This window comes from Salmo salar, chromosome ssa07 (assembly GCF_905237065.1).
Source record: "Salmo salar chromosome ssa07, Ssal_v3.1, whole genome shotgun sequence".
NCBI classification, from domain to species: Eukaryota; Metazoa; Chordata; class Actinopteri; order Salmoniformes; family Salmonidae; genus Salmo; species Salmo salar.
This window is the reverse complement of record NC_059448.1, coordinates 54,763,951-54,788,441: the sequence shown is the minus strand read 5'-3', so window position 1 is coordinate 54,788,441 and position 24,491 is coordinate 54,763,951. Positions and strand designations below refer to the sequence as shown.

Here is a 24,491-nt window from a genome sequence, read left to right as displayed (position 1 = left end):
CCCTATTCAACATCCCACTGTAGTCCCATAATCAAACAGCCCTATTCAACATCCCACTGTAGTCCCATAATCAAACAGCCCTATTCAACATCCCACTGTAGTCCCATAATCAAACAGCCCTATTCAACATCCCACTGTAGTCCCATAATCAAACAGCCCTATTCAACATCCCGCTGTAGTCCCATAATCAAACAGCCCTATTCAACATCCCACTGTCGTCCCATAATCAAACAGCCCTATTCAACATCAAGCTGTAGCCCCATAATCAAACAGCCCTATTCAACATCCCACTGTAGCCCCATAATCAAACAGCCCTATTCAACATCCCACTGTAGTCCCATAATCAAACAGCCCTATTCAACATCCCACTGTAGTCCCATAATCAAACAGCCCTATTCAACATCCCACTGTAGTCCCATAATCATACAGCCCTATTCAACATCCCACTGTAGTCCCATAATCAAACAGCCCTATTCAACATCCCGCTGTAGTCCCATAATCAAACAGCCCTATTCAACATCCCACTGTAGCCCCATAATCAAACAGCCCTATTCAACATCCCACTGTCGTCCCATAATCAAACAGCCCTATTCAACATCAAGCTGTAGCCCCATAATCAAACAGCCCTATTCAACATCAAGCTGTAGTCCCATAATCAAACAGCCCTATTCAACATCCCACTGTAGTCCCATAATCAAACAGCCCTATTCAACATCCCACTGTAGCCCCATAATCAAACAGCCCTATTCAACATCAAGCTGTAGTCCCATAATCAAACAGCCCTATTCAACATCCCACTGTAGCCCCATAATCAAACAGCCCTATTCAACATCCCACTGTAGTCCCATAATCAAACTGCCCTATTCAACATCCCACTGTAGCCCCATAATCAAACAGCCCTATTCAACATCAAGCTGTAGTCCCATAATCAAACAGCCCTATTCAACATCCCACTGTAGCCCCATAATCAAACAGCCCTATTCAACATCCCACTGTAGTCCCATAATCAAACTGCCCTATTCAACATCCCACTGTAGCCCCATAATCAAACAGCCCTATTCAACATCAAGCTGTAGCCCCATAATCAAACAACCCTATTCAACATCCCACTGTAGTCCCATAATCAAACAGCCCTATTCAACATCCCACTGTAGTCCATCCTACTGATTACTATCACAAAATCAGGAGAAAAGGTAGGCATCCATTGTCTCTGAGGAAAAATACAATGTATATCTTCTTGAGATTTATCAGGTAGGCCTAGAGTCATCGCTAATATTAGTACATTTGAGCTATTGAGATGAAATGGCAGTAGCTCTAATCCTTTCATAAAGAGAGAGCAAGAGAGATTCAGCCCAATCAAATTCACTCTACAAACTATGAATGTGCACTGTTGGAGATTGCCCATCCACACTTTATTTGCTCCAAGCCCAATAAGGGCTATTTCCTGTATCATCTCCCACACCAATAACAATTAACTAGCTATCACCAGCCAGAGATGAGCCCACTGCTACTTTCATTAGGTTTCATTTCACATTAAACTCCCTCATATAAACGGGACATTTATACCAATTAAAACATCATTAATTTTTCTTATAACGGGGAATTCTCATCAGGCACCCGCACGGTCGACTCTGAGCCTGTGAAATCAGGGCCTCGCAGCTAGAAGTTGTTCAATTATCACTGCCCATCACTGTTATTAGGGAATAAATAACTAGCTTGTCAGTTCAGAGTTGATTTGCTTTTCTCTCCGCTATACTTTTAATTTGTCCTCGACTCTGAGAAACCGTCTTGTCACATGTTGTTACCATTACTAACAGGAGATTTGACTGCACTGCTGCGTCAAGCCCTAATGAGAGACAGTGTTATGTTTACCGAGCGTGAGCACAAACAACGACAGCTTTAATTCTGTCCGTAACCCCACTGTGCCTTTAATTTACTTTTATTCTTTTGATTGAGAATGCATTGATGGAAACCACTTTGAGATATGCGTATTTATCTATGTCAGGGAGTTAATGATGAACAATGTTTAGAACCTAAACTGAAGTGATATTCAGTCAGGCAGATGATAGGGCAGCCATTGTGATATTTGGTCATGCAGTTGACAGGGCAGCTCTTACCTCCAGGTCCCTGAGAACAGGGTGCTCCTCTATGCCAGGGAAGAGGACCCTCATGGTGTAGGCCCTGTAGTCCAGGAAGGGGATGCCCACTCCGTCCAGGTCACTGGTCAACTCATGGATGTCTGTCTGCAGCTCGGCAAAGGCTGAGGGGATAAACGGACAAACAGTCTTCTTAAAAGGTAGAGTCAGCGACATGATGTACAGTTGAAGTCGGAAGTTTACTTACACATTAGCCAAATACATTTAAACTCAGTTTTTCACAATTCCTGACATTTAATCCTAGTAAAAATGTCAGAATAATAGTAGAGAGAATTATTTATTTCAGCTTTTATTTCTTTCATCACATTCCCAGTGGGTCAGAAGTTTACATACACTCAATTAGTATTTGGTAGCATTGCCTTTAAATTGTTTAACTTGGGTCAAACATTTTGGGTAGCCTTCCACAAGCTTCCCACAATAAGTTGGGTGAATTTTGGCCCATTCCTCCTGACAGAGCTGGTATAACTGAGTCAGGTTTGTTGGCCTCCTTGCTCGCACACACTTTTTCAGTTCTGCCCACCAGCTATAGGCTTGAGGTCAGGGCTTTGTGATGGCCACTCCAATACCTTGACTTTGTTGTCCTTAAGCCATTTTGCCACAACTTTGGAAGTATGCTTGGGGTCATTGTCCATTTGGAAGACCCATTTGCGACCAAATATTAACATCCTGACTGATGTCTTGAGATGTTGCTTCAATATATCTACATAATTTTCCTACCTCATGACGCCATCTATTTTGTGAAGTGCAGCAAAGCACCCCCACAACATGATGCTGCCACCCCCGTGCTTCACGGTTGGGATGGTGTTCTTCAGCTTGCAAGCATCCCCTTTTTTCCACCAAACATAACGATGGTCATTATGGCCATTTTTGTTTCATCAGACCAGAGGACATTTCTCCAAAAAGTACGATCTTTGTCCCCATGTGCAGTTGCAAACCGTAGTCTGGCTTTTTTATGGCAGTTTTGGAGTAGTGGCTTCTTCCTTGCTGAGTGGCCTTTCAGGTTATGTCGATATAGGACTCGTTTTACTGTGGATATAGATACTTTTGTACCTGTTTCCTCCAGCATCTTCACAAGGTCCTTTGCTGTTGTTCTGGGATTGATTTGCACTTTTTGCACCAAAGTACGTTCATCTCTAGGAGACAGAACGCGTCTCCTTCCTGAGCGGTATGACGGCTGCGTGGTCCCATGGTTTTCATACTTGCGTATTATTGTTTGTACAAATTAACGTGGTACCTTCAGGCGTTTGGAAATTGCTCCCAAGGATGAACCAGACTTGTGGAGGTCTCCATTTTTTCCCTGAGGTCTTGGCTGATTACTTTTGATTTTCCCATGATGTCACTGAGTTTGAAGGTAGGCCTTGAAATACATCCACAGGTACACCTCCAATTGATTCAAATTATGTCAATTAGCCTATCAGAAGGTTCTAAAGCCATGACATAATTTTCTGGTATTTTCTGAGCTGTTTAAAGGCACAGTCAACTTAGCGTATGTAAACTTCTGACCCACTGGAATTGTGATACAGTGAATTATAAGTGAAATAATCTGTCTGTAAACAATTGTTGGAAAAATTACTTGTGTCATGCACAAAGTAGATTTCCTAACCAGCTTGCCAAAACTATAGTTTGTTAACAAGAAATTTGTGGAGTGGTTGAAAAACAAGTTTTAATGACTCCAACCTAAGTGTATGTAAACTTCCGACTTCAACTGTAGATACACAAAGTAAACAGCATATTGGGTCAATTTCCACAACAACTAAGAGCTTTGGAGCGTGAGGCTAAACTACTCCACTGTTTTGGTCCCGTGGGTACCACGTTGTAACAGCGGGAGGTGAACCCGTGCACACGCGCAGATACTGTGTGTGTGAGAGCGATGTGTGAGAGTGTGAGAGCCATTTCTTGCATCTTGCCCACCACAAACTGCGGTGCTGCTCATGCAACGTCATTTTGCTGACTCTACCTATAAGTATGTCTATTGACAGTGTTGGAAAAAATACTCAATCATCATACTTGAGTAAAAGCAAAGATATCTTAATAACAAATGACTCAAGTAAAAGTGAAAGTCACCCAGTAAAATACTACTTGAGTAAAAGACTAAATGTATTTGGTTTTAAATATACTTTTAAGTATCAAAAGTAAGCAAAGTCGACTGCACGATTTTCTTGTATTTTTTATTTACAGATAGATAAGGGCACACTCCTACTCTCAGACATCATTGACAACGAAACATGTGTTTATTGAGTACACCAGATCAGAGGCAGTAGGGATGACCTGGGATTGTTCTCTTGATAAGTGTGTGAATTGGACCAGTGTGTGAATAGGAATTTTCCTTTTGGGTGTCAGGGAAAATGTATGGAGTAAAAATAATGTGAATCCTTACCCTCTTTACACTCCAGGGCCACACGAGACTCCAGGTTGTCCATCTGCATCTGCAGCCTCTTCAGGGTGAGGTCGCTCTCGCGTGACTTGCGTTTGTATGCAATAAGCACTATCACAATGAAGAGGATGAGCAGGGCACCGGCGCCGGCAATGCTGATGATGGCCGTGCTGCTCAGCGGACTGTCTGACGTGATGTGGACCACGCCCGGGGAGAACTCGATGCCGCCCACACGGGCCTGGGGAGGGAGAGACAGGGGAGGGAGAGACAGGGGAGAGGGGTTAGAGACAGGGGAGAGGGGTTAGAGACAGGGGAGAGGGGGTGAGAGACAGGGGAAAGGGGAGAGAGACGGGAGAGGGGTGAGGGACAGGGGAGAGAGGGGAGAGACAGGGGAGAGGAGTTGAGAGACAGGGGAGAGGGGGTGAGAGACAGGGGAGAGGTGTTAGAGACAGGGGAGATGGGTGAGAGACGGGAGAGGGGGTGAGAGACAGGGGAGAGGAGTTGAGAGACAGGGGAGAGGTGGTTAGAGACAGGGGAGAGGAGTTGAGAGACAGGGGAGAGGTGGTTAGAGACAGGGGAGAGGAGTTGAGAGACAGGGGAGAGGGGGTTAGAGACGGGAGAGGGGTGAGAGCCAGGGGAGAGGGGGTGAGAGACAGGGGAGAGGGGTGAGAGACAGGGGAGAGGGGGTGAGAGACAGGGGAGAGGGGTGAGAGACGGGAGAGGAGTTGAGAGACAGGGGAGAGGAGTTGAGAGACAGGGGAGAGGGGGTGAGAGACAGGGGAGAGGGGGGAGAGACAGGGGAGAGGGGTGAGAGACAGGGGAGAGGGGTGAGAGACAGGGGAGAGGGGTGAGAGACAGGGGAGAGGGGGGAGAGACAGGGGAGAGGGGGGGAGAGACAGGGGAGAGGGGGTGAGAGACAGGGAAGAGGAGTTGAGAGACAGGGGAGAGGGGTGAGAGACAGGGGAGAGGGGTGAGAGACAGGGAAGAGGAGTTGAGAGACAGGGGAGAGGGGTTGAGAGACAGGGGAGAGGGGTGAGAGACAGGGGAGAGGGGTGAGAGACAGGGAAGAGGAGTTGAGAGACAGGGGAGAGGAGTTGAGGGACAGGGGAGAGGAGGTGAGAGACAGGGGAGAGGGGTTGAGAGACAGGGGAGAGGGGTGAGAGACAGGGGAGAGGGGTGAGAGACAGGGAAGAGGAGTTGAGAGACAGGGGAGAGGAGTTGAGGGACAGGGGAGAGGAGGTGAGAGACAGGGGAGAGGGGTGAGAGACAGGGGAGAGGGGTGAGAGACAGGGGAGAGGGGTGAGAGACAGGGAAGAGGAGTTGAGAGACAGGGGAGAGGAGTTGAGGGACAGGGGAGAGGAGAAAAGGGGTTATTGTGTGGATGCACTGAGACCGTGGTTCTGAAGGTTCTGTCTTTCTGAACCTCCTGGGAGGTGTCATCAGAAACGTTGTATTCCAATGGTTGAAACAGAAGTCATATTCCAGTGGTTATTATGAAACAAAACTGTATAAGTGGTTTTATGAAATGAGACACAATTGTGAATCAGCGGGAATAAAATGCATCTTGAATGGTCCACTGTTATAAACAGGAATAAAACAGAGCAGAGAGAGAGAGACATATTGTCTTGATGTCTGTCTGTCTGTCTCTCTTTCTGTCTCTATTTTTGTCTGGCTCTATTTTACGGTAATGCGTCTGGTAGCCTGTCTCTGTCCGGCTCTATATTACGGTAATGCGTCTGGTAGCCTGTCGCTCTGTCTGTCTCGCTCTATTTTACGGTAATGCGTCTGGTAGCCACTCTCTGTCTGTCTGGCTTTATTTTACGGTAAAGTGTCTGGTAGCCTGTCTCTGTCTGGCTCTATTTTGTGGTAATGTGTCTGGTAGCCTGTCCCTGTCTGAGTGGCTCTATTTTACAAGAATGCGTTTGGTAGCCTTTCTCTCTGTCTGTCTGGCTCTATTTTACAGTAATGGGTCTGGTAGCCTGTCTCTCTTCTTCTGCTGCCCATCAGTCATTGGTCCAGGTGGCAGAGCAGGAAGCGTCTCAGAACCACAAATGGAACCGTTATTGAGTTTCTGCCTGCCTAATCCCTCTTATTGAAACGGTTAGTTGTTGTTTCTCTGTTTGAATGTTGAGAGTGGACAGTATAACCCAACGGTCCGATTGGATTATAGTCTGGGCCTGGCCCGGGACAGCAGGAGGGTGGGGGGGTGGAATGGGGACCAGTGTGTGTGTGTGTGTGCCTGTGTGTGTGTGTGCCTGTGTGTGTGTGTGCCTGTGTGTGTGTGTGCGTGTGTGTGTGTGTGTGTGTGTGTGTGTGTGTGTGTGTGTGTGTGTGTGTGTGTGTGTGTGTGTGTGTGTGTGTGTGTGTCACTCACCAAAACTTTATGTCGCCCTGTCAGGTTGGGCGACTCACACAGCAGCTGGTTGTCTGACACGGTCAACAGACAAGGTTTATCACCAATCAGAACCGTGTAGTTCAGCTTGCCGTTATTGCCGTTGGTATTGGTGGGAGGGAGGAAGTTCCGCCCCTGAGAAACAGGAAGGACATGACATTGGACTGAGTAAGATATTGTTTTGTTTAAATGGTATGCATACATTTGATATAACTAGACTATGTAGACTATAAACATGTAACAAAACTGTATGCAGAAGTGTGTTATGTATGGAGAGAGAGAGAGAGAGAGAGAGAGAGAGAGAGAGAGAGAGAGAGAGAGAGACAGAGAGAGAGACAGAGACAGAGACAGAGAGACAGAGAGAGAGAGAGAGAGAGAGAGAGAGAGAGAGAGAGAGAGAGAGAGAGAGAGAGAGAAGTCTCACCTTCAGTATGATGGGGGAGCCAGGCTTGAGCTCCAGCACCCCAGACACATGGAGGGGTTCGAACTCGGGGTTGGGGTAGTAGATGAACGGCGTGTTGTTGAGGGCCAGCACTGCCTGCACGTCGTCCAGGATGAAGCCAAACTCATCGGGCCGCGCTGGCACCTCCCTCTGCCTGCTCAAGCTGATGGGCAGCTCTGGGGCCTGGCATAGCATGGACGTGGGGCTGAACACCTGGCATATCTGTTGGCAGAGAGGAGAGGGAACAGGGTGATGAGTATGTCCAACTATGCTATTTTATGTCATTATAGTATATTTATTTTATAGTGGGACGGATACACGGATACATGATAGTATTGATACATGGTCAGTAATATAGTTATGTTAGTACTGATACATGGTCAGTAATAGAGTTATGTTAGTACTGATACATGGTCAGTAATAGAGTTATGTTAGTACTGATACATGGTCAGAGGCGTTATGTTAGTACTGATACATGGTCAGTAATAGAGTTATGTTAGTACTGATACATGGTCAGCAATAGAGTTATGTTAGTACTGATACATGGTCAGAAATAGAGTTATGTTAGTACTGATACATGGTCAGAAATAGAGTTATGTTAGTACTGATACATGGTCAGTAATAGAGTTATGTTAGTACTGATACATGGTCAGTAATAGAGTTATGTTAGTATTGATACATGGTCAGTAATAGAGTTATGTTAGTACTGATACATGGTCAGTAATAGAGTTATGTTAGTACTGATACATGGTCAGTAATAGAGTTATGTTAGTACTGATACATGGTCAGTAATAGAGTTATGTTAGTACTGATACATGGTCAGTAATAGTGTTATGTTAGTACTGATACATGGTCAGAAATAGAGTTATGTTAGTACTGATACATGGTCAGTAATAGAGTTATGTTAGTACTGATACATGGTCAGTAATAGAGTTATGTTAGTACTGATACATGGTCAGAGGCGTTATGTTAGTACTGATACATGGTCAGTAATAGAGTTATGTTAGTACTGATACATGGTTAGTAATAGAGTTATGTTAGTACTGATACATGGTTAGTAATAGAGTTATGTTAGTACTGATACATGGTCAGTAATAGAGTTATGTTAGTACTGATACATGGTCAGTAATATAGTTATGTTAGTACTGATACATGGTCAGTAATAGCGTTATGTTAGTACTGATACATGGTTAGTAATAGAGTTATGTTAGTACTGATACATGGTCAGTAATAGAGTTATGTTAGTACTGATACATGGTCAGAGGCGTTATGTTAGTACTGATACATGGTCAGTAATAGAGTTATGTTAGTACTGATACATGGTCAGTAATAGAGTTATGTTAGTACTGATACATGGTCAGTAATAGAGTTATGTTAGTATTGATACATGGTCGAGGCGTTATGTTAGTACTGATACATGGTCAGTAATAGAGTTATGTTAGTACTGATACATGGTCAGTAATAGAGTTATGTTAGTACTGATACATGGTCAGTAATAGAGTTATGTTAGTACTGATACATGGTCAGTAATAGAGTTATGTTAGTACTGATACATGGTCAGTAATATAGTTATGTTAGTACTGATACATGGTCAGTAATAGAGTTATGTTAGTACTGATACATGGTCAGTAATATAGTTATGTTAGTACTGATACATGGTCAGTAATAGAGTTATGTTAGTATTGATACATGGTCAGTAATAGAGTTATGTTAGTACTGATACATGGTCAGTAATAGAGTTATGTTAGTACTGATACATGGTCAGAGGCGTTATGTTAGTACTGATACATGGTCAGTAATAGAGTTATGTTAGTACTGATACATGGTCAGTAATAGAGTTATGTTAGTACTGATACATGGTCAGTAATAGAGTTATGTTAGTACTGATACATGGTCAGTAATATAGTTATGTTAGTACTGATACATGGTCAGTAATAGAGTTATGTTAGTACTGATACATGGTCAGTAATATAGTTATGTTAGTACTGATACATGGTCAGTAATAGAGTTATGTTAGTACTGATACATGGTCAGTAATAGAGTTATGTTAGTACTGATACATGGTCAGAGGCGTTATGTTAGTACTGATACATGGTCAGTAATAGAGTTATGTTAGTACTGATACATGGTCAGAGGCGTTATGTTAGTACTGATACATGGTTAGTAATAGAGTTATGTTAGTACTGATACATGGTCAGTAATAGAGTTATGTTAGTACTGATACATGGTCAGTAATAGAGTTATATTAGTACTGATACATGGTCAGTAATAGAGTTATGTTAGTACTGATACATGGTCAGCAATAGAGTTATGTTAGTACTGATACATGGTCAGTAATAGAGTTATATTAGTACTGATACATGGTCAGTAATAGAGTTATGTTAGTGTTGATACATGGTCAGTAATAGAGTTATGTTAGTACTGATACATGGTCAGTAATATAGTTATGTTAGTACTGATACATGGTCAGTAATAGAGTTATGTTAGTACTGATACATGGTCAGAGGCGTTATGTTAGTACTGATACATGGTCAGAGGCGTTATGTTAGTACTGATACATGGTCAGTAATAGAGTTATGTTAGTACTGATATATGGTCAGAGGCGTTATGTTAGTACTGATACATGGTCAGAGGCGTTATGTTAGTACTGATACATGGTCAGTAATAGAGTTATGTTAGTACTGATACATGGTCAGTAATAGAGTTATGTTAGTACTGATACATGGTCAGTAATAGAGTTATGTTAGTACTGATACATGGTCAGAGGCGTTATGTTAGTACTGATACATGGTCAGAGGCGTGGTAAAGTCATTGGGGATGGCATCAAAAAGGTTATTTGCATTCAATTGAAAGAAACTCTTAAATGCATTAGCTGAATGTGTGATTGTATCTATGTATGCTCTCAGCATGCTTCACGACTCATATTCAGTACTGATCCTAGCTAGGCTACACCAGAGCCATGTTTTACTATGTACTAAATATCACAGGAGGCTGCTGAGGGGAGAACGTCTCATAATAATGGCCAGAACAGAGCTAATGGAATGGCATTTGATACCAGTCCACTGATTCCGCTCCAGTCATTACCACAGGCCCGTTCTCCCCAATTAAGGTGCAACTAAGCTCCTTTTGTAAATACATGGTTCTGGGCTTCCCTGCATTCACTTCTCAGTACATAGAAGTTGGTGTGAAACAACTCTACCTAACAGGCCCTTGTAGACAGACCTCCTGAGGCCAGCCACTGCAGGTCTGCAGTCAGTCTGCAGTCATTACGGTCCCTTTCATATCACAGGTTTACATTTCAGTCAGAGCCCTGGAAGAGATGGCATCTAATCCATTCAACGTGGCCGCCACCTACTGAGTGCAGACACATCTGAGTGTTCACCTCAAAGGAGGCCTAAATCAGTGGAACAGTTGGAGCGGTGTCTCTTTCCTCGGCACAATGGGTCTTTGATCTGTTCTGGTGTGATGGTGCAGACTCACTGAGAGATAACTAGCCTAAGTTCACCTTCATTTCCCTAGAAACAGGCTGGTCTCTCTCTCTCATTCAGCTCTCTCTCTCTCTCGTTCAGCTCTCTCTCTCTCTCTCTCTCTCTCTCGTTCAGCTCTCTCTCTCTCTCTCTCTTTCAGCTCTCTCTCTCTCTCTCTCGTTCAGCTCTCTCTCTCTCTCTATCTCTCTCGTTCAGCTCTCTCTCTCTCTCTCGTTCAGCTCTCTCTCTCTCTCTCTCTCTCTCTCTCTCTTTCAGCTCTCTCTCTCTCTCTCTCTCTCTCGTTCAGCTCTCTCTCTCTCTCTCTCTCGTTCAGCTCTCTCTCTCTCTGTATCTCTCTCTCTGGCTCACTAACTCTCTCTCTGGCTGTATCTCTTTCTCTGTATCTCTCTCTATATCTCTCTCTGCATCTCTCTCTCTGCCTCACTAACTCTCTCTCTGGCTGTATCTCTTTCTCTGTATCTCTCTCTATATCTCTCTCTGCATCTCTCTCTCTGGCTCACTAACTCTCTCTCTGGCTGTATCTCTCTCTCTGTATCTCTCTCTGTATCTCTCTCTCTGCATCTCTCTCTGGCTCACTAACTCTCTCTGCATCTCTCTCTCTGGCTCACTAACTCTCTCTGTATCTCACTCTCTGGCTCACTAACTCTCTCTCTGGCTGTATCTCTCTCTCTGTATCTCTCTTTGTATCTCTCTCTCTGCATCTCTCTCTCTCTGTATCTCTCTCTGCATCTCTCTCTCTGGCTCACTAACTCTCTCTCTCTGGCTCACTAACTCTCTCTGCATCTCTCTCTCTCTGGCTCACTAACTCTCTCTCTCTGGCTCACTAACTCTCTCTGCATCTCTCTCTCTGGCTCACTAACTCTCTCTCTGGCTCACTAACTATCTCTGTATCTCTCTCTCTAGCTCACTAACTCTCTCTCTGCATCATTAGCTCTCTCTCTCTCTCTGTATCTCTCTATCTCTATACAGTGGCTTGCGAAAGCATTCACCCCTTGGCATTTTTCCTATTTGTTGCCTTACAACCTGGAATTAAAATTGTTTTTTGGGGGGTTTGTATCAACATGCCTACCACTTCGAAGATGCAAAATATTTTTTATTGTGAAACAACCAAGACATAAGACAAAAAGACTGAAAACTTGAGCGTGCATAACTATTCACCCCCCCCCCCCCCCAAAAAAAAGTAAATACTTTGTAGAGCTACCTTTTGCAGCAATTACAGCTGCAAGTCTCTTGGGGTATGTCTCTAGCTTGGCACATCTAGCCACTGGGATTTTTTGCCCATTCTTCAAGGCAAAACTGCTCCAGCTCCTTCAAGTTGGATGGGTTCTGCTGGTGTACAGCAATCTTTAAGTCATACCACACATTCTCAATTGGATTGAGGTCTGGGCTTTGACTAGGCCATTCCAAGACATTTAAATGTTTCCCCTTAAACCACTCGAGCGTTGCTTTAGCAGTATGCTAAGGGTCATTGTCCTGCTGGAAGATGAACCTCCATCCCAGTCTCAAATCTTTGGAAGACTGAAACAGGTTTCCCTCAAGAATTTCCCTGTATTTAGCACCATCCATCATTCCTTCAATTCTGACCAGCTTCCCAGTCCCTGCCGATGAAAAACATCCCCACTGTATGATGCTGCCACCACCATGCTTCACTGTGGGGATGATGATCTCGGGGTGATGAGAGGTGTTGGGTTTGCGCCAGACATAGCCTTTTCCTAGATGGCCAAAAAGCTCACTTTTAATCTCATCTGACCAGAGTACCTTCTTCCATATGTTTGGGGAGTCTACCACATGCCTTTTTGTGAACACCAAATGTGTTTGCTTATTTTTTTCTTTAAGCAATGGCTTTTTTCTGGCCACTCTTCCGTAAAGCCCAGCTCTGTGGAGTGTACGGCTTAAAGTGGTCCTATGAACAGATACTCCAATCTCCGCTGTGGAGCTTTGCAGCTCCTTCAGGGTTATCTTTGTTGCCTCTCTGATTAATGCCCTCCTTGCCTGGTCTGTGAGTTTTGGTGGGCGGCCCTCTCTTGGCAGGTTTGTTGTGGTGCCATATTCTTTCAATTTTTTTATAATTGATTTAATGGTGCTCTGTGGGATGGTCAAAGTTTAGGATAATCTTTTATAACCCATCCCTGATCTGTACTTGTCCACAACTTTGTCCCTGACCTGTTTGGAGGAGCTCCTTGGTCTTCATGGTGCCGCTTGCTTGGTGGGACCCCTTGCTTAGTGGTGTTGCATTTTTACCTTTACATTTACGTAATTTAGCAGACGCTCTTAGCCAGAGCGACTTACAAATTGATGCATTCACCTTATGATATCCAGTGGAACAACCACTTTACAATAGTACATCTATATCTTTTTGGGGGGGAGGGTAGGGGGGGGTTAGAAGGATTACTTAATCCTATCCCAGGTATTCCTTAAAGAGGTGGGGTTTCAGGTGTCTCCGGAAGGGGGTGATTGACTCCGCTGTCCTGGCGTCGTGAGGGAGCTTGCAGACTCTGGGGCCTTTCAGAACAGGTGTATATATACTGAGATCATGTGACAGATCATGTGACACTTAGATTGCACACAGGTGGACTTTATTTAACTAATTATGTGACTTCTGAAGGTAATTGGTTGCACCAGATCTTATTTAGGGGCTTCATAGCAAAGGGGGTGAATACATATGCACGCACCACTTTTCCATTTACATTTTTTTGAATTTTTTGAAACAAGTTATTTTTGTCATTTCACTTCACCAATTTTGACAATTTTGTGTAAGTCCATTACATGAAATCCAAATAAAAATCTATTTAAATTACAGGTTGTAATGCAACAAAATAGGAAAAACGCAAAGGGGATGAATACTTTTGCAAGGCACTGTATCTCTCTCTGTATCTCTCTCTCTGGCTCACTAACTAACTCTCTCTGTATCTCTCTCTCTGTGTATCTCTCTCTCTGTATCTCTCTCTCTATCTCTCTCTCTGGCTCACTAACTCTCTCTCAGTTTCTCTCTTTCTCTCTGTATTTCTCTCGCTATCGCTTTCTCTGACTCTCACTCTCTCTCTCTGTATCTCTCTCTCTCTCTCTGTATCTCTCTCTCTCTGGGCTCTCTCTCTGGCTCACTAAGTCTCTCTCTCTGGCTCACTAACTAACTCTCTGTATCGCTCTCTCTCTCTCTCTCTCTCTCTCTCTCTCTCTCTCTCTCTCTGTATCTCTCTCTGTATCTCTCTCTGGCTCACTAACTCTCTCTCAGTTTCTCTCTGTATTTCTCTCGCTATCGCTTTCTCTGACTCTCACTCTCTCTCTCTGTATCTCTCTCTCTCTCTGTATCTCTCTCTCTCTTGCTCTCTCTCTGGGCCACTATATCTCTCTCTCTTTAATATTCTCTCTTGTAGAAAACCGACTTGGAGAAAATCAACAGTGTGATAGGTGGCAGAACACACGATGAGGGCCTCTAGCAAAACTTTCCCACCTGGAGAATCTCTCTGAGGCATTTCACATCTCCACTGTAACCTCTGCTACACGGTCCGCCACGCAAACAAATCCCCCTCTGAGCAAAACCTGCCATTTTAATTGGTTCTTCACGATGGCGGTACATCAAAACAGACAAATCCCGGGGGGTGCGGCTGACCCGGTGTCGGCGCCTGCGTCACACGTCTATAACTGCAGAGAAAGCTGTGTGTTTGTGTGTGAGAGTGAATTGGCCAGATAGTGGGGAAGCGGACAAGTATTTTCAAAACAAACATGGTTATATATAAATATCGCCCAGGCAGTATCAAAATGATTGCAAAGATCATAGCCGAAAATGAGAAACTGGGTACGTGGCAAATTAACTTGGCGAATATACCGGGTTTTGATTCAAGGGGGCTTTTGAAGTGCGGCCATCTGTACTTGGAGCAACAATGGCTCCCTAAGCTTATTCTATTGGAGCACAGCTGCAGAACGGTGGCGGTCTCTTCGATGGACCAGGAAGATAGCATTACTGCCTTTTGTCTCTCCCCATGCCTTTCAATCAGACCTCAGATCAGGTCTCAGGGCTGGTTAGGGAACTCCCATGGGTACGGTGGTTCCAGGGGGAATCTGATAGTTTGGTTTATGTATGGTTCACCTCGCGTTGAAACTCATTATGTTTTTATTTCTGTCGGGGTGGAGGGATACAGGCAAACAAGGCTTTCTGTCTAGGGTGGAGAGAACCAGGGAAACTGGGATTTCTGTCTTGGTGGAGGGGTACAGGGAAACAAGGCTTTCTGTCTGGGGTGGAGAGATACAGGAAACAGGGATTTCTGTCTGAGGTGGAGGGATACAGGAAAACAGATGTTCTTTCTGGGGTGGAGGGATACAGGAAACAGATTTTCTTTATGGGGTGGAGGAATACAGGGAAACAGGGATATCTTTTCCTGGGGTGGAGGGATACAGGCATCAGGGATTTTGTCTGGGGTGGAGGGATACAGGAAAACATAATCTGGGGTGGAGGGATACAGGGTAACAGGGATTTCTGTCTTGGGTGGAGGGATACAGCGAAACAGGGATTTATTTTTCTGGGCCGGAGGGAGACAAGGATTTATTTTTCTGGGGTGAAGAGAAACAGGGAACCAGGGTTTTTGTCTGGGGTGGAAGGATACAGGGAAACATCATCTGGGGTGGAGGGATACATGGTGACAGGGCTTTCTTTCTGGGGTGGAGGGATACAGGGAAACAAGACTTTCTTTTTCTGGGGTGGAGGGAGACAGGGAAACTGATTTTCTTTCTGGGTTGGAGGAATACAGGTAAAAAGGGCTTTCTGTCTGGAGTGGAGGGATACAGGAATTTTTGTCTGGGGTGGAGGGATACAGGGGACAATGATTTATTTTTCTGGGGTGGAGGGAAACAGGGCTTTATTTTTTGGGGTGGAGGGATACAGGGAAACAGCATTTATGTCTGGGATGGAGGGATACAGGGAGACAGGGCTTTCTGTCTGGGGTGGAGGGATACAGGAAAACAGGGCTTTCTTTTTCTGAGGTGGAGGGAGACAGGGAAACAAGGATTTTTGTCTGGGGTGGAGGAATACTTATTGGAATCTACTGTAATACAACCTCTTCGTCTCTCTGTTCTATGAGTGCATTCCTTGGCCATACATCGCTCTCTGTTCTAGAAAACTAATCTGGAGGATTTTCATTGGTTTCCTGTTGGGATTTCACCTTAGTTCCCACGAGTGTGTAAAGGGTTGAGGCTATTGACCGTTGGTTAGAGGTGTCTTTGACCTCTCATTGACCATGCCCGGGCTGAGGGGTTGAGAGTTCTACTCACGTTGACCGTCTCTCGACCGTTGTACTTGGCCCTGATGAGGGGGCTCTGTATGATGTCCAGGTTGGTGCCGGTCACGGTCACAGGTGTGTGCCCACTGTGGTAGAGAGAGGGGAGAGAGGGAGCGGCACCACCATGGCTTGCTTGGTCACACTCACACTTACGATTGGTTTTTATAATTACCCGAATGGTCCCATTTCCTGCTCCCCTGTCGTCTCACCTGAAGATGCTCCACTCAGGTTCCAGCTTGATGATAGTGGGGTCCTCCACGTACTCAAACTTCAAGTCTTTCTGGATGCGGGCCTTGTCCACCGTCACTGACACACTGACGTTTCCATATCCCTGCAGCGAGGCGTGGGAGCGACACGTGATCCACTGGCCGCCCCTCCTATGGCAGAGAGAGAGAGAGAAGTATTTTACTTCAATGGTCTCACCGGTCTGCCCTACTACTACCTTAAAGTACAACTATGACCTGTAACCAACTTATGCTACAATGTAGCTGACGTTATGATAATGGACTAGACTACGGAGCATCTGAATATAACAATGAAGGGGAAATGTCACCAGGTGTTCATATGAAAACTTCCCAGAATCCTTCTTTAAATCAACAACAACAACAGTAGAATCAAAGAGACTTTTCTAAGTTTAGGAATGTTTGGGATTTTTTCCTCAAGACATCTCTCTGCCAGGCAGCCAGCAGGGATCTGGTCCTTTAGCTTTATTGGGGGTTCTCATGGCGCCATCGGCGGAAGCCGTTGGCACGGTCTGATGTTTATACACGTTATTGATTAGGGATCAGGAAGTCTTTCAGAAGTCTTAATGGATTTTGACCACAGGGCCAGGGGATGACAACATGCACAACTGATCGCCTTTTGAGTGACAGAAGATCAGACTCAGAGATAGGTGTGAATAGATGTGATAGATAATCTGATTGCCCAAACGTGACCCCCTCTCTCTCTCTCTCTCTCGCTCGCTCTCTCTCGCTCTCTCTCTCTCTCTCGCTCTGTACAAAAATCAATGTCCCTGGTCCACTCTTGAGTGACAAACAGATCAGACTCAGAGATAATTGTGATAGATAATGTTATTGGCCAATAATCTGATTGGCCCCTCCCACCTGCCTACCTGTGATAGGTGCACTTCTGGTCCTTGAACATGATGGACACGTTGCTCCCGGCGTCCAGGTTGCTACCGGTGATGTTGACGATGGTTCCCCCGGAGACGGGTCCTCGGCTGGGCTTCAGGCTGATCAGTCTGGTGACCTAGGGATCAAATGTCAAGGTCAAAGATCGTCCAATCAGATGCGTCGACAAAAATCAATCACATCACCAATCACATCGCAGTGAGAGAACAGAACAGGAACAAGCGGAGGAGTTGAAGTATAAATCTCACAACAGTTTATCTGCTCTGTCGTAATCTCATAATAATCTCATAATAATCTTATAATCAGTGTATTTTCATGGTACGACATCTAACCTAACATGATGTAATCCTGTTATATGGGCCTGTTAAGAAATAAAGCTCCCCTTAATGTGTGTGTGTTAAATTGATATCGCTGCATAAAATAAGCACATATTGGTAACGATTAGGCTGTATTTCAGTGGTTGAGAGACATGCTCTTAATGTTTGATAAAGTGTGTACACAGGGAGGGTGCGGGGTGTGTGTGTGTGTGTGTGTGTGTGTGTGTGTGTGTGTGTGTGTGTGTGTGTGTGTGTGTGTGTGTGTGTGTAGAAAGCAGATTTTATGGCCCTTCCTGGTCCATTTTCCCCCTGGAGTCATTAAGAACTGCCTGTCTCCTCACACTAGTGTTCTATGTAGGGAAGTGATGAGTACAGCTCTTAGGACACAGTGAGACATACAAACAACAGAGTCTACATAGAATACAATGTCAGAATTAAATCAATTACATAGCCTAGATATTGCTAGATCACTAACTAAGTGAACTACATACATTCTATAATCTATATTCTATAATGACTTTTTCCAACCAAAACCTCTGTATGTTTAAAAAAAAACATTATAAAAAATATACAGTATGTTCTCTATGCTTTATATGGTAGACACACACATCCTGCATCTACAATATCTGTTGGTCTGACAGACATTACTCACCACGAAGTAGTAGTACTTGGAGTATACGGCCCTGAACTCTTTTGGACACTCTCGGACCCCCACACCCCCCACACACACCTCCACGTAGTTGGCGAACTGGCTCGGCGTTGCCACCGCCATCTCACACACTATCCTACAAACAGGAGGAGGTGTTGATGATTCATTATGCTTCTACAATGCAGTTATGTACAGACACACACACACACACACACACGCACGCACGCACGCACGCACACACGCACACACGCACACACGCACACACACACGCACACACACACACACACACACAGCATTGCTTAATTTCCTCTTTCTCATTCTCATGGTTTTAATACAGAATAGACATTTTGGTTGAAAAATGTAACAAAGTCTAACCCACACCTTTAACACAATGACAGGTCAGTGCCACACATCGAATGAACTCAAACTGCTGAAAGTGTTTAAACAGGCTTCTCACCAAACCTAGCTCTTCACACTTACACATTTCTTCCTCAGCCCTTCTCTATAGGAACGCTGAGGTAGTGAATACTGAGGTAGTGAATAGAGGAGGAAGGCTTGTTAAGGTCATATGAATATGAATGGAGGTTTTGGCAGGGAGTTGGCAGCATGGGGCCTCCAAATCCCTGCCAGATAACACATTATTATATTCAAGTCTTAACCTGGGATTAGGTGGGTTCTCATAAAGCCCCTCTCTACTGGATGGTTTAAAAGCAGTGCTGCACAGCAGAATGAACTCACACAACAGCACTGCAGCAAACTGTCTAGTGGAGTTCAATGGAGAGCTCACTTGATAAAGGTGTGTGTGTGTGTGTGTGTGTGTGTGTGTGTGTGTGTGTGTGTGTGTGTGTGTGTCTATGAAATCTTGATTAGGGTGGTCTGTTATGATCTGACGTGGCCTTTCTCTTGTCCAAACACATCACAATCTAAATGCCAACTTTGAGATGTGACTTTGACCTTCCACCAAGCCTCTCCACTTACTCTGGTATCTTAGTGGCTGACTGTACAGCACACCTTGTTTCTGCTTACTGCTTTAGTCACCTCCCAGTCACACTCTCTCAGGCTCACTGAATCACATGACCCTATGCCTGAGGGGTTGTTCTGTGGTTGAGGTGTGGTTGAGGTGCGGTCAGAGAGAACGTGACTGTAATTCAGTAGTGACTGTGTATGACTCAGATGATAAGAGTTTGCACCGGGGTCTGTGGTCAGCCTGTGATTTGGAATGACCGTGACCGTGTACTCACTGTTCTGCGGGGATGTATCCCTCGCGGACGGGGGTACAGTCCACCTCGGCCACCCTGACGTTCCCCTGGATCTCACTGAAGTCCAGGCCCAGGTTCTCCCCCCGGATGGTTACCAGGGTGCCCCCTTCCCGAGGCCCCCGCAGAGGAGTGATCTGGGCAAAAGAAAGACAAAACAGGAATACTTATTATTAACAACAATAGACAGGCTGATAGCTTAGCGTCGTGACGCCAACTTCCTAAGAGTTTACTTTACCAGGTCATATTGTCATTTGCAGCAACGACCTGGGGAACTGTTACAGGGGAGAGGAGATTCATGATCCAATTGGTTATCATGGTGTTTAGCAGCACTGCTCTTATTAGTCCTACAGTCAAAAAGCTAGTGTGATAAATCTTTCTGAATGACACTGTGTTGCTGATAACTGTATTAATGCCAGCAGCTGTCTGTCTCTCCATGCAGCCTAATTAGTCAGAAGGCCCATAATGCAGTGCATTAAAGTCTCCACCACGCACTGAGCATGAAACCCCCTCTCCTTCACATGATAATAACTCTACAGTATATTCCTAATTCATCTGACTTTGGTGTAAAACACAAGGGTCTGAGCTGCATCCCAAATGGCACCTTATTCCATATATAGTGCACTACTTTAGACCAGGGAGTAGCATTTGGGACGCAGTCTTAATCTGGATCAGAAGCAGTACAGTGCTATCTCCAGGGCGGTGTGTAGGGTCTTAGTTAGAGGGCTTGTTAACCGGCCCTGATTAAAAACCCACTCAGCATGGCTGTCATGAGGAAGCTTCCCAATGGCGCGCGATAATGCCGATCCGCTGCCAGCCAATTAGATTAAGCTATTCCCCGCGCTCGCCCCGTTTTGGCAGGGTGAGGTCATCACGCCAGCCGCGGCCCGCTGCCAAGGCAATGCCCGGACAGATCTGATATGAGGGATTAGGTGTGTGCAACCCAGTGTGTGTGTGTGTGTGTGTGTGTGTGTGTGTGTGTGTGTGTGTGTGTGTGTGTGTGTGTGTGTGTGTGTGTGTGTGTGTGTGTGTGTGTGTGTGTGTGAGAGAGAGAGAAAGAAACAGCGTCTTGTGGCAATCCATATCTATGTAGCTAAGTATTTAGGGACAGTTGTGAATACTGACAACTTAGCTATTATCCCTATCTACATACATCAAGGCATGATCAGAATACAGTGAGTTATCAGGTACGCCAGACCCTTGGTACAAACTATACTGATGAGTTCAGTGGGTTGGTGTTGCTACACGAATACAGTGCTATCCAATTACAGACGCTGAAAAAGTAACCACCAGCCAATGGGAAAATAAAGTGGAGGGAGGGGCAGTGTTATCTCACTGCATGACCGGCTCGGCCGCAGTTCATAATACATCAACTAACTGTCACTGGTCCTGAAATAATATAGTCTGTCCCCTGCTGATGTGGTGATGGAACAGGGAAACCCTGTGGGAACAATCTACTGCAACACAATGCATGCAATTAACAGACACTGCAATGCATCATGGATCTTTTCCATCTAGCAGGGAGGAGAGAGAGATGGTGGGAGAGAGAGGGGAGAGAAAGAGAGAGAGAGAGAGAGAGAGAGGGACGATGGGTCTCTTTTCATTAGCGGGATGAGCAGTTGATTAGATTTGTGTCTTTGACAAGCTAATTGACGGTTGGTGGAGTCAAATACTAAATCACTCTCTCCCTTTCTGTCTGTCTTCTCTATCTGGAGAAGGAGTGATGATTATTCATGGAGAGATGTCACTGTAATGAGCAGCATTAGAATGCATTAGGGGCCGAGGGCTGGGCTGAGGGGCCTTAAAAAGCCCCCCATCATCACAGAGTGGCTACAATATGCTCCTGTTACAGCCAGGCAAGGCATTATGCACAGACAGAACAGAGGCTAAATCCATGCTAGATTCAGACCAGGACAGTAGCGGACTGGCCACCGGGAGCACTGGTAGAATTGGACCGGTGGGCTGCCTGCTTTATACATTTTTTACTACTAATAAAAATGTTGGCAGAAGGTTGAGTGACACGGGCCAACCCCCCCTTTCCCCCAGGCCCGATGGTCTATTCCAAACGAATGTCTATGCAACCCTTAACCCCGCCCCCTTTGTCTCGCTCACACTCACATTGACACTGACAGCTCGAAAACTAGCTACAATAGAAAATGGAAAAGCAGAGTGAAAAACGTAAGGGTGGGGCTGAAAAGTTAAGAGACAAAAGAGTCAAAAGTCTTCACTCAAATGCATGTAAATATAAAAAACGAACCGACTTATTCGGTAGTATTAGTACTAGTACCAGTGCCACCGACACTAACATCGACGTGCTAGACCGGCAAGAGGAAGATGCCACAACCCGGTTGGCGGGTAAAAGAGTAGACGGAGGGGACAGCGAAGCCAAAGACAGTGCAGCCGAAGCGGTAGATATGTGCCTAAATGTGGTACAAATACAACATGTTATATCAGAATTTATGAGTGAAATGCAAATACTATTGGTCAGCTACTGCTGTGTAAATGTACCAGAAAGGAAGAATTGAGGTAAAGGCGTAAAGTAACTGGGAAAAACTCCAATTTGACACCTAGCAAAGCTCTGAATGCCTAGATTTTGACGGTGCTGTGGGGATTTTGTGGGAAATGGCAATCACTTGAGTATCAGTGATTTACTGTCGTATAATTTTACTTAGCTGAAATAAGCATTTTCATTTGATTCTGATTGCTTTTGCCTTGTCGTTCTAAACGCTAAATTGCATTAGACATGTACAAACGTTAATTAGCTAATTTTATTTCATGTCTATACAGCCTTTGGTTGCAAATAGTATACATATTGTAAAACCAATCAAGTCCTTTCCCTCTCAAATCCATATTTTGTGTGGGAGAATATGGCTACAGTGATTTGCTAGAATTGATCCTCATCGCCATGGTTCCTACCACTTCTCTTACTAGACTACGCATTGAAGCTCATCACCATGCCAACAATCCGGTGTGAACGGCGAGTAAAGCCACACAAAACAACGTGTTGTCATTCATTGACTTGATATGAAATAGTGGGGCTGCTGCTGTGTTTTTGTAGTTTTTCAAAATTGGGCCTTTTATTAGTTAATTGATATATTATATTATTCATTTCCAGGTTGATGACAGGCCCGGTCCAGTTTCAGTGGAAGAGAGGATCTTTGGGGTTGATGACAGGCCCAGTCCAGTTTCAGTGGAAGAGAGGATCTTTGGGGTCGATGACAGGCCCAGTCCAGTTTCAGTGGAAGAGAGGATCTTTGGGGTCGATGACAGGCCCAGTCCAGTTTCAGTGGAAGAGAGGATCTTTGGGGTCGATGACAGGCCCAGTCCAGTTTCAATGGAAGAGAGGATCTTTGGGGTCGATGACAGGCCCAGTCCAGTTTCAGTGGAAGAGAGGATCTTTGGGGTCGATGACAGGCCCAGTCCAGTTTCAGTGGAAGAGAGGATCTTTGGGGTCGATGACAGGCCCAGTCCAGTTTCAGTGGAAGAGAGGATCTTTGGGGTCGATGACAGGCCCAGTCCAGTTTCAGTGGAAGAGAGGATCTTTGGGGTCGATGACAGGCCCAGTCCAGTTTCAGTGGAAGAGAGGATCTTTGGGATCGATGACAGGCCCAGTCCAGTTTCAGTGGAAGAGAGGATCTTTGGGGTCGATGACAGGCCCAGTCCAGTTTCAGTGGAAGAGAGGATCTTTGGGGTCGATGACAGGCCCAGTCCAGTTTCAGTGGAAGAGAGGATCTTTGGGGTCGATGACAGGCCCAGTCCAGTTTCAGTGGAAGAGAGGATCTTTGGGGTCGATGACAGGCCCAGTCCAGTTTCAGTGGAAGAGAGGATCTTTGGGGTCGATGACAGGCCCAGTCCAGTTTCAGTGGAAGAGAGGATCTTTGGGGTTGATGACAGGCCCAGTCCAGTTTCAGTGGAAGAGAGAGTCAGAGAAGGCAACGTTTGCATAGATTATTTCAAGTTATAACTTGAAGCCAGGTTACCACACTGAGCCAGGTCACCACAATGAGCCAGGTTACCCAGGTCACCACACTGAGCCAGGTTACCCAGGTTACCACACTGAGCCAGGTTACCACACTGAGCCAGGTCACCACACTGAGCCAGGTTACCACACTGAGCCAGGTCACCACACTGAGCCAGGTCACCACATTGAGCCAGGTTACCCAGGTCACCACACTGAGCCAGGTCACCACACTGAGCCAGGTTACCACACTGAGCCAGGTTACCACACTGAGCCAGGTCACCACACTGAGCCAGGTCACCACACTGAGCCAGGTTACCCAGGTCACCACACTGAGCCAGGTTACCACACTGAGCCAGGTCACCACACTGAGCCAGGTCACCACACTGAGCCAGGTCACCACACTGAGCCAGGTCACCACACTGAGCCAGGTCACCACACTGAGCCAGGTTACCCAGGTCACCACACTGAGCCAGGTTACCACACTGAGCCAGGTCACCACACTGAGCCAGGTCACCACACTGAGCCAGGTCACCACACTGAGCCAGGTCACCACACTGAGCCAGGTTACCACACTGAGCCAGGTTACACTGAACAGCTCAGAGCATACTAGCCCTCTTCCCTGGAGAGAGATAGAGAGGGATTTCCCCTCCTCCTCTCCCGTTCTATCATCCTCCCATCATTTCTCAAGGCCAATCCAAAGTGGCTACTCTATCCATCCTCTATCCCTCCATCTCCAATCTCTAACCATCTGCTGTCCTCCTCCCCAGGCTGGGGATGGAGGGATGCCGTGTGTATCCATCATCTCTCCAGGGGGTGTGAAGAGATAGGGATTCCTCTCCTCCTCATGACTCCATCCTAGCCCCAACATGCCCTCCCTTTAACCTCCATCCATCCAGCCATCCATCCATCCATCCCCATCCATCCCTCATCCATCCATCCCCATCCATCCATCCCTCATCCATCCATCCACCCATCATCCATCCACCATCCATCCACCATCCATCCCTCCATCCATCCCTCCATTCATCCATCCATCCATCTATCCCTCATCCA

At 45.5% G+C, this 24,491-nt stretch overlaps 1 protein-coding gene across 3 annotated transcripts in view; it reads right to left on the bottom strand.

The window, feature by feature from the left end:
* LOC106609762 (plexin-A4) overlaps positions 1–24,491 on the bottom strand; it is a 493,355-nt gene that overhangs the window by 71,614 nt on the left and 397,250 nt on the right. For all 3 annotated transcript variants that reach the window (XM_045722278.1, XM_045722276.1, XM_045722277.1), the window contains exons 13-21: positions 19,463–19,614; positions 18,225–18,357; positions 17,237–17,373; positions 16,335–16,502; positions 16,118–16,211; positions 7,347–7,586; positions 6,905–7,057; positions 4,534–4,768; positions 2,118–2,260 (exon numbers count right to left, since the gene is read on the bottom strand). In XM_045722278.1, the coding sequence (XP_045578234.1) occupies positions 2,118–2,260; positions 4,534–4,768; positions 6,905–7,057; positions 7,347–7,586; positions 16,118–16,211; positions 16,335–16,502; positions 17,237–17,373; positions 18,225–18,357; positions 19,463–19,614 (1,455 nt within the window). The remainder of the gene's footprint in view (positions 1–2,117; positions 2,261–4,533; positions 4,769–6,904; positions 7,058–7,346; positions 7,587–16,117; positions 16,212–16,334; positions 16,503–17,236; positions 17,374–18,224; positions 18,358–19,462; positions 19,615–24,491) is intronic.